General features: G+C 40.4%; 1 protein-coding gene across 1 annotated transcript in view; it reads right to left on the bottom strand.

Annotated features, from left to right (window-relative positions):
• The window catches only part of PLXNC1 (plexin C1), a 140,369-nt gene that overhangs the window by 56,091 nt on the left and 70,577 nt on the right, over positions 1 to 13,701 (bottom strand). The window contains exons 10-11 of the mRNA XM_033117193.1: positions 5,186 to 5,325; positions 2,382 to 2,561 (exon numbers count right to left, since the gene is read on the bottom strand). Coding sequence (XP_032973084.1) covers positions 2,382 to 2,561; positions 5,186 to 5,325 — 320 coding nt within the window. The remainder of the gene's footprint in view (positions 1 to 2,381; positions 2,562 to 5,185; positions 5,326 to 13,701) is intronic.

The raw sequence follows: 13,701 nt of genomic DNA, 5'->3' as shown, positions 1-13,701 counted from the left end.
AATTTTAGAAGTCTTTTATTGATACTGGCTAAAATGTCATAGTTTTTAAAATACGTAAGCATAAAAATTCACATCGGATCCTGTTGTAATTTGTAGGAAAAGGCCCAAATTATTTTGCAGAATTTTGAGTTTTGTTGTGTCACGTTGCCACATATAGTAAGATCAACTGTACCTTGAAAAGGTTTCACTACACAGAATTTTGTTTGATTGCTGCTTAATCCATATGAAGATACTTCAATATAACAATTTTCAAAATCAAACTCCCAACCTACCAATTATACCATCTCTCACTTAGGGAGTATCTTATTTAGGGAGGCAGGCAACACTTTGGGCAAGGCAAAATTACAAACGACGTTACAAGTATATATTCCTATTTGGTGAACATATAAATAACAGCTACATTCTCTCTATCCAGAACCAAGCCAAATGATCTCACATGTTCTCAGCACATAATCTCATATAAGTAAAGTGGTCATTAAGTGTGAAATGAACAGCTGTCCACGGCTCTGGCTGCTCTTGCACCCTCATTTGTGTAGGTCACTAGACACTCATTCCGGGGGACAGAAGCCTGGATATGTCAGCGGGGACCATGATGACAGGACCAGGATGTGGGCACCAGCAGGCCAATGTGTGTAGCACAGGAGAATGACATTGAGCCTTGAACCCTCCAGCCACCAGGAGGAAGGGCTGAGTTGGCGTCGTGCCAGACTGTCACCATCACTAGAAAAGCAGGCCACGTTCTTGCCCAGGAGTCACTGCAGGACACAGACTCTGAATATCACCATCAACGGGATATTAAGATGCCTCTTATCTCATGGCAAAGCAGAAAACTGGTGTCTTACAGAGCAGCACCCTGGGCCAGACTGCCTGGGAGCCTGGGCAAGTAATTTGAACACTCCATGCCTCAGTTTCCTCATCTGCAAAAGGGGCCACTCCCAAGAGCCCTTACGCTTGTGAGTTAACTGAGTCAACACATACAGCACACTACACACGTGGGGAGTGCCACATCCATGTTTGCCTTCATTTAGAGGAAGGTCACTAGTCCTATTTAAATAGCACTAGTCCTTCAAATTGTTCAAAACAGCTTTTTCTAAAGGTTATAAAATTATTAGACCCAGAGCCATGCTAGAGCCTTAGGTCAGAAATTTCCATTTTCCTCACGTGACTGTCATGGGTGGAGTTGCTGAAGTCCTAAACCCCAGTACCTCAGAATGTGACTGTATTGGGAGACAGGGACTTTAACGAGGTAATTAAGGTTAATAAGGTTTATTAGGGTGGGCCCAAATCCAACACGACTGGTATCCTTATCAAAAGAGGAGGTTAGGACAGAGATAGGTACGGGCGTGGGGGGGGTGCGGGTGAAGACACAGGGCGGGGGCTGGGGGGGGCCGGGTGAAGACACAGGAGGAGAAGGCCATCTACAAGCCAGCGAGAGAGGCCTCGGAAGGAAACAACCCTGACAGCACCTTGGTCTTGGAGTTTAGCTTCCAGAACTTTGATGACATAAATGTCTGTTACTTAAGCCACCTAGTCTGTGGCACCTTGCTATGGCAGCCCGAGCGGCCTAATGCATCCACCTCTCACTTTCTCTTAAATAAGAATATCAGAAGTGATTTTTTTCCCCTTTGTTTTCTTTATCTTTCTTTTTTAAAACAAAGCTTCACCTGTACTTTCATCTAGATAGTACTTTGAAAATTAGTTTCTTGCCGTGTTAGGTGAAGAAAATATCTTTAGGATTATATTCCAAAATCTGAACGTGTGTTTAAATTCAACTAGGGAAAGAATTTCTTTTTTCTTGATATATTGGACTCATCCGGAAGAGTTTATTTTAGAATTTCCATCTCTCACTTAGGGAGTATCTTTGAAGTGTAGATACTACTTTCCATTTAGACAGCTCCCAATGGTCCCTCAAATTATTCAAAACAGCTTATTCTAAAGGTTATAAAATTATAAAATGAAAGATGTAAGAAAGGAGAGGCTTGGCATCCTGGGCAGGAGTGAGCCATAGTGAAGAGGGCTGTGTGTTTGTACCAGAAACCTAGGCCAAGAATAGTTACTACAATTGAGCAAATATTTCAAAAGGTGAAAGATTTATATGATCTGAAGAGCAACCAGGGTATGAACAAACATTTTAGCTGTAAGTTTTCAAGTAGCCACGGCTAAGAGTAAAATAGGATATGCTCATTGCATTCACCTTGACAATAGGAAGCAACCTGTTGCCAGGTATGCAGTTGTTTTACAGGAATAAATCCTAAGAGGAATTCTGTGAGAGGAATTTAAATAGGACTATTATTTCTATATTTATTTGAATGAAATCCTTGATCATTATACATCTGGCCTTCTCAACCACAACGAGATGAAAATATGAATCTAGACAGTACCTGATCCAGGTGGTAGCAGGATATATGAGGGAACAGTGTGGCAGAGCAATATAAGACAAGGGTCCCACAGAAGTACAGCTTCCGCCATCGAACTGGATACACACATCCTTCATTTCTTTTCGACTTGATGGAAGAGAGAATTTCATATGGGTGTCATTTAGCACATGGCTAACCTGTACCCTAAAAAGGAGTAGAAAAAGAACTCTTAAATAACACAGACACTTAGCACAGTTGATTGTGCAGGTGACAGCATATGAATTTCATGAACTACAGCAGTTCACGAACTATCAGAACAGCTCTGGATTAATTAGGGGCCACTTACCCAGTTTGGGTATTATCTGGGGCAGGGTTTCTCTTTATTTTGTGCATTTCTATGTTTTATTTGTATTTCCCTTAGCAGTGGGGGGGAAAAATAACCATTGCCCTTAAGAAGCCCTAACAGAAAGCAGGACATGGGCAGGATATTAAGTTATATTAAGGAATGACTGTTCATTGTGTTGAGTACGAGAATGGCACTATCCTTATCCATTAGACATATATACTGAAATGTTCATAAGTGAAAGGATATGTTATCTGGGATGTGCTTTTCAAAACTCCAGCTGCCATTCTTCCCTCCCCTCCAAAAACGCAGAAGACACAAGACTGGCAAACATTGGTAAGTGCTGAAGCAGGAGGATGGGTACAGAAAAGGTCATTACACTCTTTTCTCTTGCGAATGTTTGGAAATGTCCATAACAAAAAGCTTAAACAAGAGACGTTCCAGGCAAGCACGGGGAGGGTAGAACCCAACCCAGGACAGAGATGGGAATTCTGCTGTACAAAGAGCAGAGAGCCTGTGACTGAAGACCATGCCATGAGGCAAGAATCCATCAGCCATCGGAGCCACGCTGCACCCCAAAGGAGCTCCAGCCTGAAATTAGCTGGGCCTGTCCTGGGTGCCCCTGACATCGCAGGGGTGCCCTGTCACTCTTCAGGAGTCAAAGCAAAGCCTTGACAACATTCCCTCTGTAACCTGCAGCTCCCTCTGTGCCTCACGTCTACTGTGACCCTCCAAAGAGCAAATCATTAAGACTGGGTTGTATCTGAATAATGCTCAGTATAATTATGCTGCATGAGAACTTATTATTACTACTTAAAGGATATGTGCATGATTATTAACTGTAATGCACATACACTTCAGGTTATAATAGTAGAGTCTAACGATAAGGCAAATTCAAAAAACATTTGAGTCCATGTGTACTTACACTACCTCAGATTTACATTCTGGCTCTAGGAAATTCATCATCAAATGGCTGATCATTAAACTTCAAACTTGTTTGTAAATTTTGGAAGGAGAGAGATGGAAATGTGGGTCATTCCACTACTATCCTCGTTATTTTTCTCTTTTAGAATAATTAGGCATTTAAAAAACACTAAATGAAAAGAGTTTGGGATTACAGCATGAACTCAGATAAAGGATTAACTGGGTATTATGTTTACTGCTCGTGAACTTGGGTTCACCACCCAAATGTGGTCAGTGAAATGCTACATGCAGAATGGTCTCTTAGTGATTTAATTTAATAACTGCAGTATCTCAAGTCACATTCAGAATTGAAATGAGAGCATAAAGAGTCAGAAATAGGGTAAAGCTCTGAAAAACTACTTATTTTCCAGCGAAGTTGATTGCCTGTCAGCGAACATACAGGAGTCTAACTTCAGATTTTGTTACACAAAATGAAAGAGTTTTGCAGTAAGGTATTTAGCCACGATAAATGTCACAAAAACACCTATGTCTCATAGATATAGCCATTAATATGTGCTTGAAAATTCTGGTAAATAGCAGAACAGAGGAAAGCCACCGATGAGCAGCTTTTTCCAATCAAGATGACAGACAACCCGAATTTACTGCTGGGCGGGGAAGGGGACGGCAGTTATACGTGGCAAATGAATTAAAACAGAAAATTCAGTAAATAAGTGTGGCAGATTAAAATACTGTACAAATCTGTTTTTGTAGTTAAAAACCAAAACACCACGCTTTAGCAGATTGTCTCCCATGCATTTCCATGATGAGAACAAGCTCAGTATGATACTTCACGTCAAGTGCAACATCTTTTACTTCAAATTAGCCCAAACTTATAAAAGCTAACAAGCAGAAAACTCGGAATATCTGCTGTGTTATTATTATCACATCTCCTTTTTGGGGGGAAGGTAACATTTGTACAAGAATGTCAGTGAGACACTGAAATTTTTTCTCTCTCAAAAATCTCATTGAAAGGATGAGTTGGGGGAAAGAAGTCATAGAAATAATTATGTTCAAGTAGTACCCTGACCAGATATTATGTTCCATTTAGTTATTATTTGAGCCTGAAACCAATACAATAAACAGAAGGCTATAGAGAATAAAATGGATCAGAAAGTTTCATTTTTCAACTTTGAGCGATCCATTGGAAGAACTGTCATGTTTCCCCATCAAATTCTGAGGTACTCAACTGTTTTTCTAAGTGTATCATCTTCAAAAGGATATTTGCTACTCAAAATACTTGATTTTGTTAATGAAAACAAATCAAGACATCTGAAATTACGGTGTTCTGAGATTTTTTTGGGGGGGGAGGGTGGGGTGGTAACATGAGACAGATTCTCTCACTATTCACTTCAAATGTGGTGTATAAATGATTTTCCTTTTCGAAATTAGATCACATACACAGAACAATTGGCCCACTCTGGCACATGGGAATAATTTCACGATGTAAAGGTTGTATTTCTTTGGCATAAGTTTTAGCTTTTCTCTATATTACCAAGGATGAATTCTTAATATTTTAACTCACACATCCTTATCACAAGTACTGGTTCCTTTCAGGATCATTACGATGTTAGACGCCTGGGTAAAGTTTGCTCCCGTGACTATCACATTCCTTTTCCCTAAGGTCGATATTTTCTGTGGCTCAATGGACTCAATGTAGAAGACCTATTGGAAATAAAAGATAATAACACAAGATCAAAGCTAAGAAATGGCACTGTTCCAAAAAGCCTGTTTATGTGCTGCAGTTCGAAGAAATCACTGGGAAATTGCAACATTTTGCAAACAAGCAGACAGTGTTTAATGAAATCAATGTATTCAAGGAAGAATGCTGAGGATTCATGTCTCTCAACATGCGACAGCATGAGGTCAAACCAATTAATTTTTGTCTCACAAGACAGTTGAAAATACAGTTGAAGAGTCTGACATTCTGTCTGAAGAGTGAGATATCACTCGAGCCTCAAAAGTGCTCACTGCCTTACAGCCCCTGGAGACTCACAATGGAACAAAACGAAGAAAAAGACAAGGAGTCCACTGATCATCAGCCAATGACACTCATCATTAAGTGGGAATAAATGTCATTCTGGGTAAATTTAATTCCCAAGAAAGGAGTTCCTATTTTTTGTTTGTTTCAGTCAGGCTATTTGAATCAAGGGTACACTGCAGGGGAGAAACCTCGAGAAATCAACCTGTTCAGTCACCTAACATCAAGTAGTTGGATGTCATGTGACCAACCATTTCTTCTCCATGGTTTGCATACACCACCATCGCCACATTGGTACCCATTCCAAGCTTTATCAGGCCTTTCTTTATCAAGTAAGTTTCCCTTGGAATCATCTGATCTCTGGCCCCATATTAGGCAGGCTTATACACCTTACTTCTCCATTTGCAATGTCTAATCAAATTCCCCTAAGGGGGAAATTAAAAAAGACCTATTTTGATGGCAAGAATCATTTTCCCTTTCAAAGACAAAACAATCCTGATTTCTTTCACTTTTCTGCTCTCGCTGCCACCGTCTATCATGTTGACATTTTGTTGTTCTTCTGTAGACCGTTTCTGGTACATCTGTATTCTATAATATGGTGACCAAAACAGGACATAAGACTCCAAGATTCTGGCCAATATAAAGCACAGCAGGTCTTCAGCATGAGTGAATATCATACTCACACTCTTGATATTTGAAAACAACCCCCAGGTCCAGAGACACATAATCATGTGAAATTGGGCTAAGACATAAACGCCGACTATATTCACTTAGAGGATAAAATTTGGGAGGAAGCCACTTAAAGTGCTGGGTGAGTTTTAGTCACGTCCAACACCTACCTACCACCCGTTTCTCGAAGCAGCCTAGTATCTCTGCTCCTTTGCACGTGTGACACTCAGCATGATGGCCTTGCTGGGCTTTGGGGCCTGACCATGCTGCTGAAAGGGATGTGTTATCATTCTGCTCCTTGGCAAGCACAGGTGCTGTATGGTAGAGAGGTCACCATCACTCATTATTACTATGGATTGGTTTTCCAGAGTGAGGTAAATTCGTCGTCAATGTCATCACAGCAGTGATGTAATGTGACAGAGAATTGATTTCGGTGACACAATTTATTTTAATCACTTAGTAAAGGACTTTAGTCCCATATTTAGAGAATCACGAAGGACCTGAAAGGGTCACTTTAATTATTCTGTTATACTTGAGTGCATTTTATGGGAAAAATTATCTGCAGGAGTGGTACTTGGAATGCAGGGATTAGCAAAGACTTAAAGATAAATCCCTTGCAAATGTCAAGTGTGTGTTGTATAGCAAAAGGCTTACTCTTTGCTCTGACATTGTGACAGCTAAGTGAACAAGCATTTCCTGAATACCTACAGGGTCCCTAGGATGGTCCTGGGTGTTGTGTGTGTGTGGGGGGGGGAGGGGGGTGGGGGAGGAGAGGAAGAAGAATGTGTGCACTAGATCAGGAGTTGGCAAACTACTGGATTTGCCTAAAGCAGTCAAATCCAGGCTATAGCTTATTTTGATATGGCCCATGAAAAAATGTCGAAGGAAGAATAATATTCCATGATATGTGAAAATACATGAAATTCAAACTTCATCGTCCATGAAGAAAGTGTTTTTAGAACACAGCCACGCCCACTCGTTTGTGTATTGTCTGTGGCTGCAGCGGCAAAGGTTCAATAGTTACTACAGAGACCTCATGGCTGACCTTTGACACCGTGTGGTTAAAAGAACCGAGCAGGAGGAGGCTGAAAATAAGCAAAATCTCAGACCTGTCTTCGGGGCTTCTCTGTGGATGACCCTTCGTAATTTGGCGAAAGACATTTTGTTGATACTAAAATGTCTTTAAATATATGACCTCATGGCTCACAAGCCTAAAATATTTATTGTCTGGCTCTCTGAAGAAAAAAGTTGTCGACTCCTACACTAGAGGAGTCCACTGTATTCCTAGGGGGACAAGAGAAATTGTGTGTTTTATTTTATGTAACATGGATGCGGACTCATATCTACATCCAAGTCAACTATGATTCCCAGGTTTCTATCTAGATATTCCTTTCCGCTTCTTATAATTATACTGCGGATGTCCATTCCAGCACAATTTTCAAATGTGCCACGTAGATGCTACTTCGGCACTTTCAGCAGAGGATAAAGAGAGCCCTTGTATAATTAATGTACACAAGATTTTTAAGGGGGTGATATTTTGCTCCTTAAATGGCTCTACAAATACCATCAGAGGACCTGCCACATTGCCTTCTTAACATTTTATTTCCCCCTGAGTAGAGATGGCTTGCCTACTTGAAAAGGATTTCATTTTAAAACCTTATTGTTTAAAGAAGTGTCCATTGGCTGTCTCGGATGGAATCCAGCCCTGGCCTATCTCATGAAAGCAGATGCTTCTACTCTGCTTTCAAAGAGGGTCAGATTAGTTGTCCTTTGTTTGCTTGGAGAAACTCTCTTAATCTTAATAAGTGAGTCAAGAGGACCTCATTAAATACACGGTGCAGATATACAAGAGGAAAAAAAAGACTGGGTAGCTACGTGGCTGTACCATATGCCTGCAACAATTCTTAGAAATGTAACGTGTTCTATTTTTACTGATAAGGATTTCAAAAATCCAATACACACAAAAGGCAAAGAATGATCTCCCCACAACTGTTCCACACACTTCACACTTAAAATTTTAGGTTGACTTTTGTATTTTAATCAAGAGTTAACTCACAGGCTGACATGAAGTAGTGGCCCCCACAAGTTCCCACATAGAAGGGTTTGGTTAATTTAAAAACATAATCTAGCTTGATACAAAGAAACAATTTCTTAGAGCCCTACAGTGAGATGCCTCTCCCATCCTATGTCCAAGGATTTCCATATATCAAATCAAAATACCAAACACTGTAACCCTCACAGCCCTATGTGGTCCAGCAATTAACCTCAGAATCGTCCATTTCCTGTCAATTACATTTTAAAGACTTAAGAGTCATTCTTAAATGGCTGCATGATTTTACATTATTTAATAAAATAGTATGAACTCTGGTCGCTCATGAGTTTAAATCACTCCCTGTTTTGCACAAGAAAGCACATTAGAAACTGGTTAATTAGGTGATTACAGAATACCCAACTATTTTTATTTCATTTTTTAAAAACAAAGTCATTATAGGATATTGGAAATAGCACAACCACTGAGAAATAGTTATCTTTGAAAAGGTCTAAGAGGATTACACCTGATAGTAAGACTACCTTTTGTGAAGTCTGTCGTCAACACAAATCAAATTACCATGACATTAATGGAGAAAATACTGCTATGATTGAAAAGAATATTGGAAAGAGGTGTGTTAGGAAGGCTCAGTTTATTAAGACCAGTTTATTAAAATTTATTAAATTTTACTCTATTAATCTATTTAAAAAAATCTGAATACAGCAAAGCTCTCTGTGGGCCTGGACCTGAATCAACACTCAGTAAAACATCTCTCAGATTTTCACTCATGAAATTAGTTCAAACAGGACTGGATAAAAAGTCACATGGATTCAAAACCAGCTGGAAATATGAAACCAGGGGACATTAGAAAGATGAAAGGTAGCATAACTAATTAAAGCAAAATGTCCTGTAGGGCTCTACAGGGGTGCGTATTTGGTTCAGAATTATTTAACATCTTTATTAATGACTGAGAAGGGCAGAAGTAATATATTAATGAAATGTATAAATTGAGAAGAGTAGCAACCAGCAGTGGAGATGGTAAGATGCAAAAGGAGGTGAGATACGGAAAGAAAATAGCAAAATACAATCCTACCAAAGAAAAATTAGGGAGTTGAATAAAACAAAAAGGTTATCCATTTGCTGCTCAGCCCCCAGGCAAATATTTCTTCATGGGGGCCCCTGGTCCAGGCCCTAGGGAACGTGGGATGCAACTTCCAGTTGGTTCCAGGACGGGGCAAGAGCTAGAATATTGACTGAGATAGACCTGGAGCTTTCCAGGGAGAAGATGGCAGACCAAGGTCCTGTTCAGAGAGATCGAGGCTCACCTCTCTGACCTGGGGACTCTAAGGTAAGGCTGACATGGCCCAAGGTATGGCTGCCAAAGCCACTCCATCAAGTTGTTACCCTTCGTCACTGAACCTTCCGAGCGTGCTCCTCAGAACTGGAGTGGCCGGCCAGGACTCCGTGACTCCATAGGAGCGGCAGCTCTTCCTCTCCAGGAGAGACTCCTGATTGCAGGTTAAACCCGGCCAGTCAAAATCCACCCCTCTGCCGAGTTTCAACTTCAGCATGAGATTCTTGCTGCTCCACTCTCCTGAGGGCCTCAGTTTCCCCATCTCAGTCTTGGAGAAGATGCCGGCCTTGCCTAGATCTGAAGCCTTCACTCTGACACCCTGCAGGCTACTCCTCTCGTCCAGAGCCTTGGATACTAACGCACTGCCCCCACAGTCTGCCCAGGCCGGAGGTCTTGGTCCTACCCCATGTGTGTGCACAGGTGGGGCAGGCATTGACAGCCAGATTGACAAGGAAGTCAATATTAGTTTCCTTCCTTCCAGATTGACTTTTATCATCAATACTATATGGTTGAGGTCATAGAATGCAAAGTATTTAAAACTGTAGGCTCTGGCATCAGACTGCTTGGATTCAAATCTCTTGCCTATTATTTACTTTTTACTTACCCCCTGTAAAATTTCTGTGTTTATAAGATGGGCAAAACAGTCCATTGTGAGGCTTAAATAAAGAGATACGCTGAACTTAGGACACAGCACAGGTTCAACAAATATTAGCTATCACTATTTAGTATATTCTGGCATTCCTTCTTATATCTTTTTCTGTTATACATACTCAACTGCTGCATGAAAAGGAATCTTCCTCCAAAATATTGTAAGTTCTACAATGTAAGCTCTATGAGGGCACATATTTTGCCTGCCTCTCTAGCACTCTGTAGGTGTTCAATAAACATGAATGAATGAGTGAATGAATGAATGAACAAATAGAACTGAACCCCATAGCACCCAGTACAGTGGCAGGCCCCTAGAAGCTACTCAACAGGGTATATATATATATTCAAGTTAACTTCACTTTTAAAGGCAAAGTCCCTGAAGGATTGTCTGTGAGAAATGAAAATGCTTATTCAAAGTGATGGAGGAAGAAAAAGAAAAGAACAATCTGAATGTAGATTCCTCGAGAGAGGAGACATGGCTTTGTAGAGTTTATTTCTGCCGTATAGCGATAAGCGTATCGCGAAGAACAACAAATATTAGAACAGTATCATACCATAGATCTTCACAACCTTTTCTTGAGAACAGGAAAGAGAGCGCAGTCACCTCTTCTCTCAGCAAGCGGAGGTGCCAGATATAAGATTGTTAAGGAAAAGAGTTTAGAGCAGGGCAACCGGGTCAACCCTCTGAGAGAGACTGGCCTTTATAGCTGAAAATAATTCTCATCCAAAAGTCAAACATCGGTTTTTGAGTTCGTTTCCCTATTTTGGGGATGCTTTTCTTTAATGCGCCTCCCCCCACCCCTAGAAATGACAGCACTAGATTTTAGGTCATAGGTCATCCAACTGTGCCGGGGCAACAGGCCCAAACTGGGATCGAACCTGGAACCCTATCTCATTAGTGCCACTTCCTCGGATGAGAAAGTTCATACATTAAAAAAAAAAAAAATGTCATAAATCAGAACTATGGACAGATAAGACTAAAAAAAAAAATGTCTTCAATAGCATTCTCTTGCCACTGAAGAACATAGTCAAACTCCCAGGTCTGGCGTGTAAGGCCGTGTAGATGCTGGCCTCCTGGGTCATTTCAAACATATGTTCTATAATTTCCTGCAACCTTCTGCTCCAACTAAATTGAATTACTTGGGGTTTCCCGTAATGGGTGCCCTGGAGTTTTCTGGCGCCTTCACTATTCTTTATTTAGCTTATGCAAGTCCTTCTGCTTAGAATACCCACTCCTCAGACTCCATGCATCTGGATGTTTCTCATCCCTCAAAGGTCAGCTGAAACGCCATCTCTGTCAATCAATCCATCCATCAATCAAAGACTTAACCCACCACACTGATGAAGTGTTTTTAACTGCCAGTCACTGGGTTTAAATCAACAGGAATGACTCAGATAAGGCCCCAGGCACAGGGAGGCTCTCTGACTTTGTGGACAGTCTGGTACTTTCCCTATGTTGACATATGTTTTAGCTTGTATTCTTCCTGATGTACTCATGTAAGATTCTCGAGATTGATGGCAAGAGAGTTCCCTGATTCACTTGTGTCCTCCTCATTGGAGCTCAGTAAAATGGCATCTAATAGGTGCTCCATAAATACCTATAGAAACAATAAACCCCAAGCTCAGTCAGCATCACAAAGCTCAAGACTATGTCTGCACCATTCATATCTCATGTCCCCAGTGCCTGGCACATAGAAAGCACTCAATGCATGTGTGATGTGGGAAGATGCCTCGAAGGAAAGCTCTCGGTGGCTTTTCTGCAAGGGAGAAAGTGTTCAGTGTTTTATTTAAGGCCAACATGAGGAACCAAACTGGAAACCTGGACTTCCACATTCCACGTGATAATGAAAGACAGCAGTGTTTCACAGCGTATGAGAAATTCCTCCTGTGACAAATAATATTTCATTCCCTATCAAACAAAATGAAGATTTTGTTCTGGGTCATATATTTAAAGCCACCATTTCAGTACCAACAAAATGTCTTTCGCCAAATTACGAAGGGTCCTCCACAGAGAAGCACTAAAGAGAGGTCTGAGCTTTTGTTTTATTTTCAGCCTCCTCCTGCTCTCTTAGTGACACGGTTCTTTTAATGACACGGTGTCAAAGGTCAAAAGATGCAGGAAGACAATACGGAAAGAAATTTAAAAAGTCATCATCTGGACCACTACTCAGAAATCAAAAGGACCAAACTATCAACACACAAAAGAACGTGGATGGATTTCCAGGGAATTATGTTTAGATAAAAAGGCCGATCCCCAAAGGGTATATCTGGGTAATTCCATTTATATAAAAGTCTTAACATGATAAAATCACAGAAGCAGAGAACAGATCAGTGGTTGCCAGGGGTCCGAGATGGGGAGTGGCAGGGTGCAGGGAAGTGGGTGTGGCTATGGACGGACAACAAGGGGTGACAGCTGCTCGGCAGCTTCACCATTGTGATGGTCAGTATCCCAGTTATGATGCCGGGCTCTAGTTCTGCAAAATGTTCGCATTGGAAGGAACTGGAAAAGACATATGAGATGTCTCTGCATTATTTTCTTATATCTACATGGGAATCTACAATTATCTCAAAGAAAAAGTTTATTTTTTTCTGAAACAATCTTGAAAAAGAAGAACAAAGTTGAAGGACTCACTTTCTGGTTTCAAACTTATTACAAACCTACAGTAATCAAAACACTGTATTATGGGCATAAAAACAGACATACAGACCAAATAGAGTAGAGAGTCCAGAAATAAGTCCTCGCATATATAGTCAAATGATTTTCAACAGGGAGGCAAGAACATTCAATGGGAAAAGAATAGTCTTTTCAACAAATGGTGTTGGGAAAACTGGATATCCACATGCAAAAGAATGAAGCTGGATCCTTACCTTACACCATATACAAAAATTAACTCAAAATGGATCAAAGTCCTGAATCTAAGAGTTAAAACTATAACACTCTTAGAAGAAAATGTGGGGAAAGGCTTAATGAAATTGGATTTGGCAATGATTTCTTAGATATGATATCCAAAGCACAGGCAACAAACGAAAAAAATATATAAATTGGACTTTATCAAAATTAAAAACTTCTGTGCAAAAGATACAGTCAACAGAATGAAAAGGCATTCAGAGAAAATATTTGCAAATCATATCTTGGATAAGGGATTGATACCTAGAATATATAACGAACTCCTACAACCTGACAAAACAAAACACAACAATATGCCAAAAGATAGAAGCAACCCAATGCCCATTGACAGATGAATGGATTAACAATATGTGGTCTATCCATACAATGGAATATTATTCAGCCTTAAAAAGGAAGGGAATTCTGACCTATGCTACAAAATGCATGAACCTTGAGGACATTATGTTAAGTGA

This window comes from Rhinolophus ferrumequinum, chromosome 10, assembly GCF_004115265.2.
Source record: "Rhinolophus ferrumequinum isolate MPI-CBG mRhiFer1 chromosome 10, mRhiFer1_v1.p, whole genome shotgun sequence".
NCBI lineage: Eukaryota > Metazoa > Chordata > Mammalia > Chiroptera > Rhinolophidae > Rhinolophus > Rhinolophus ferrumequinum.
Note: the sequence above shows the minus strand (reverse complement) of the source record. Positions and strands in the feature narration are given on the sequence as shown.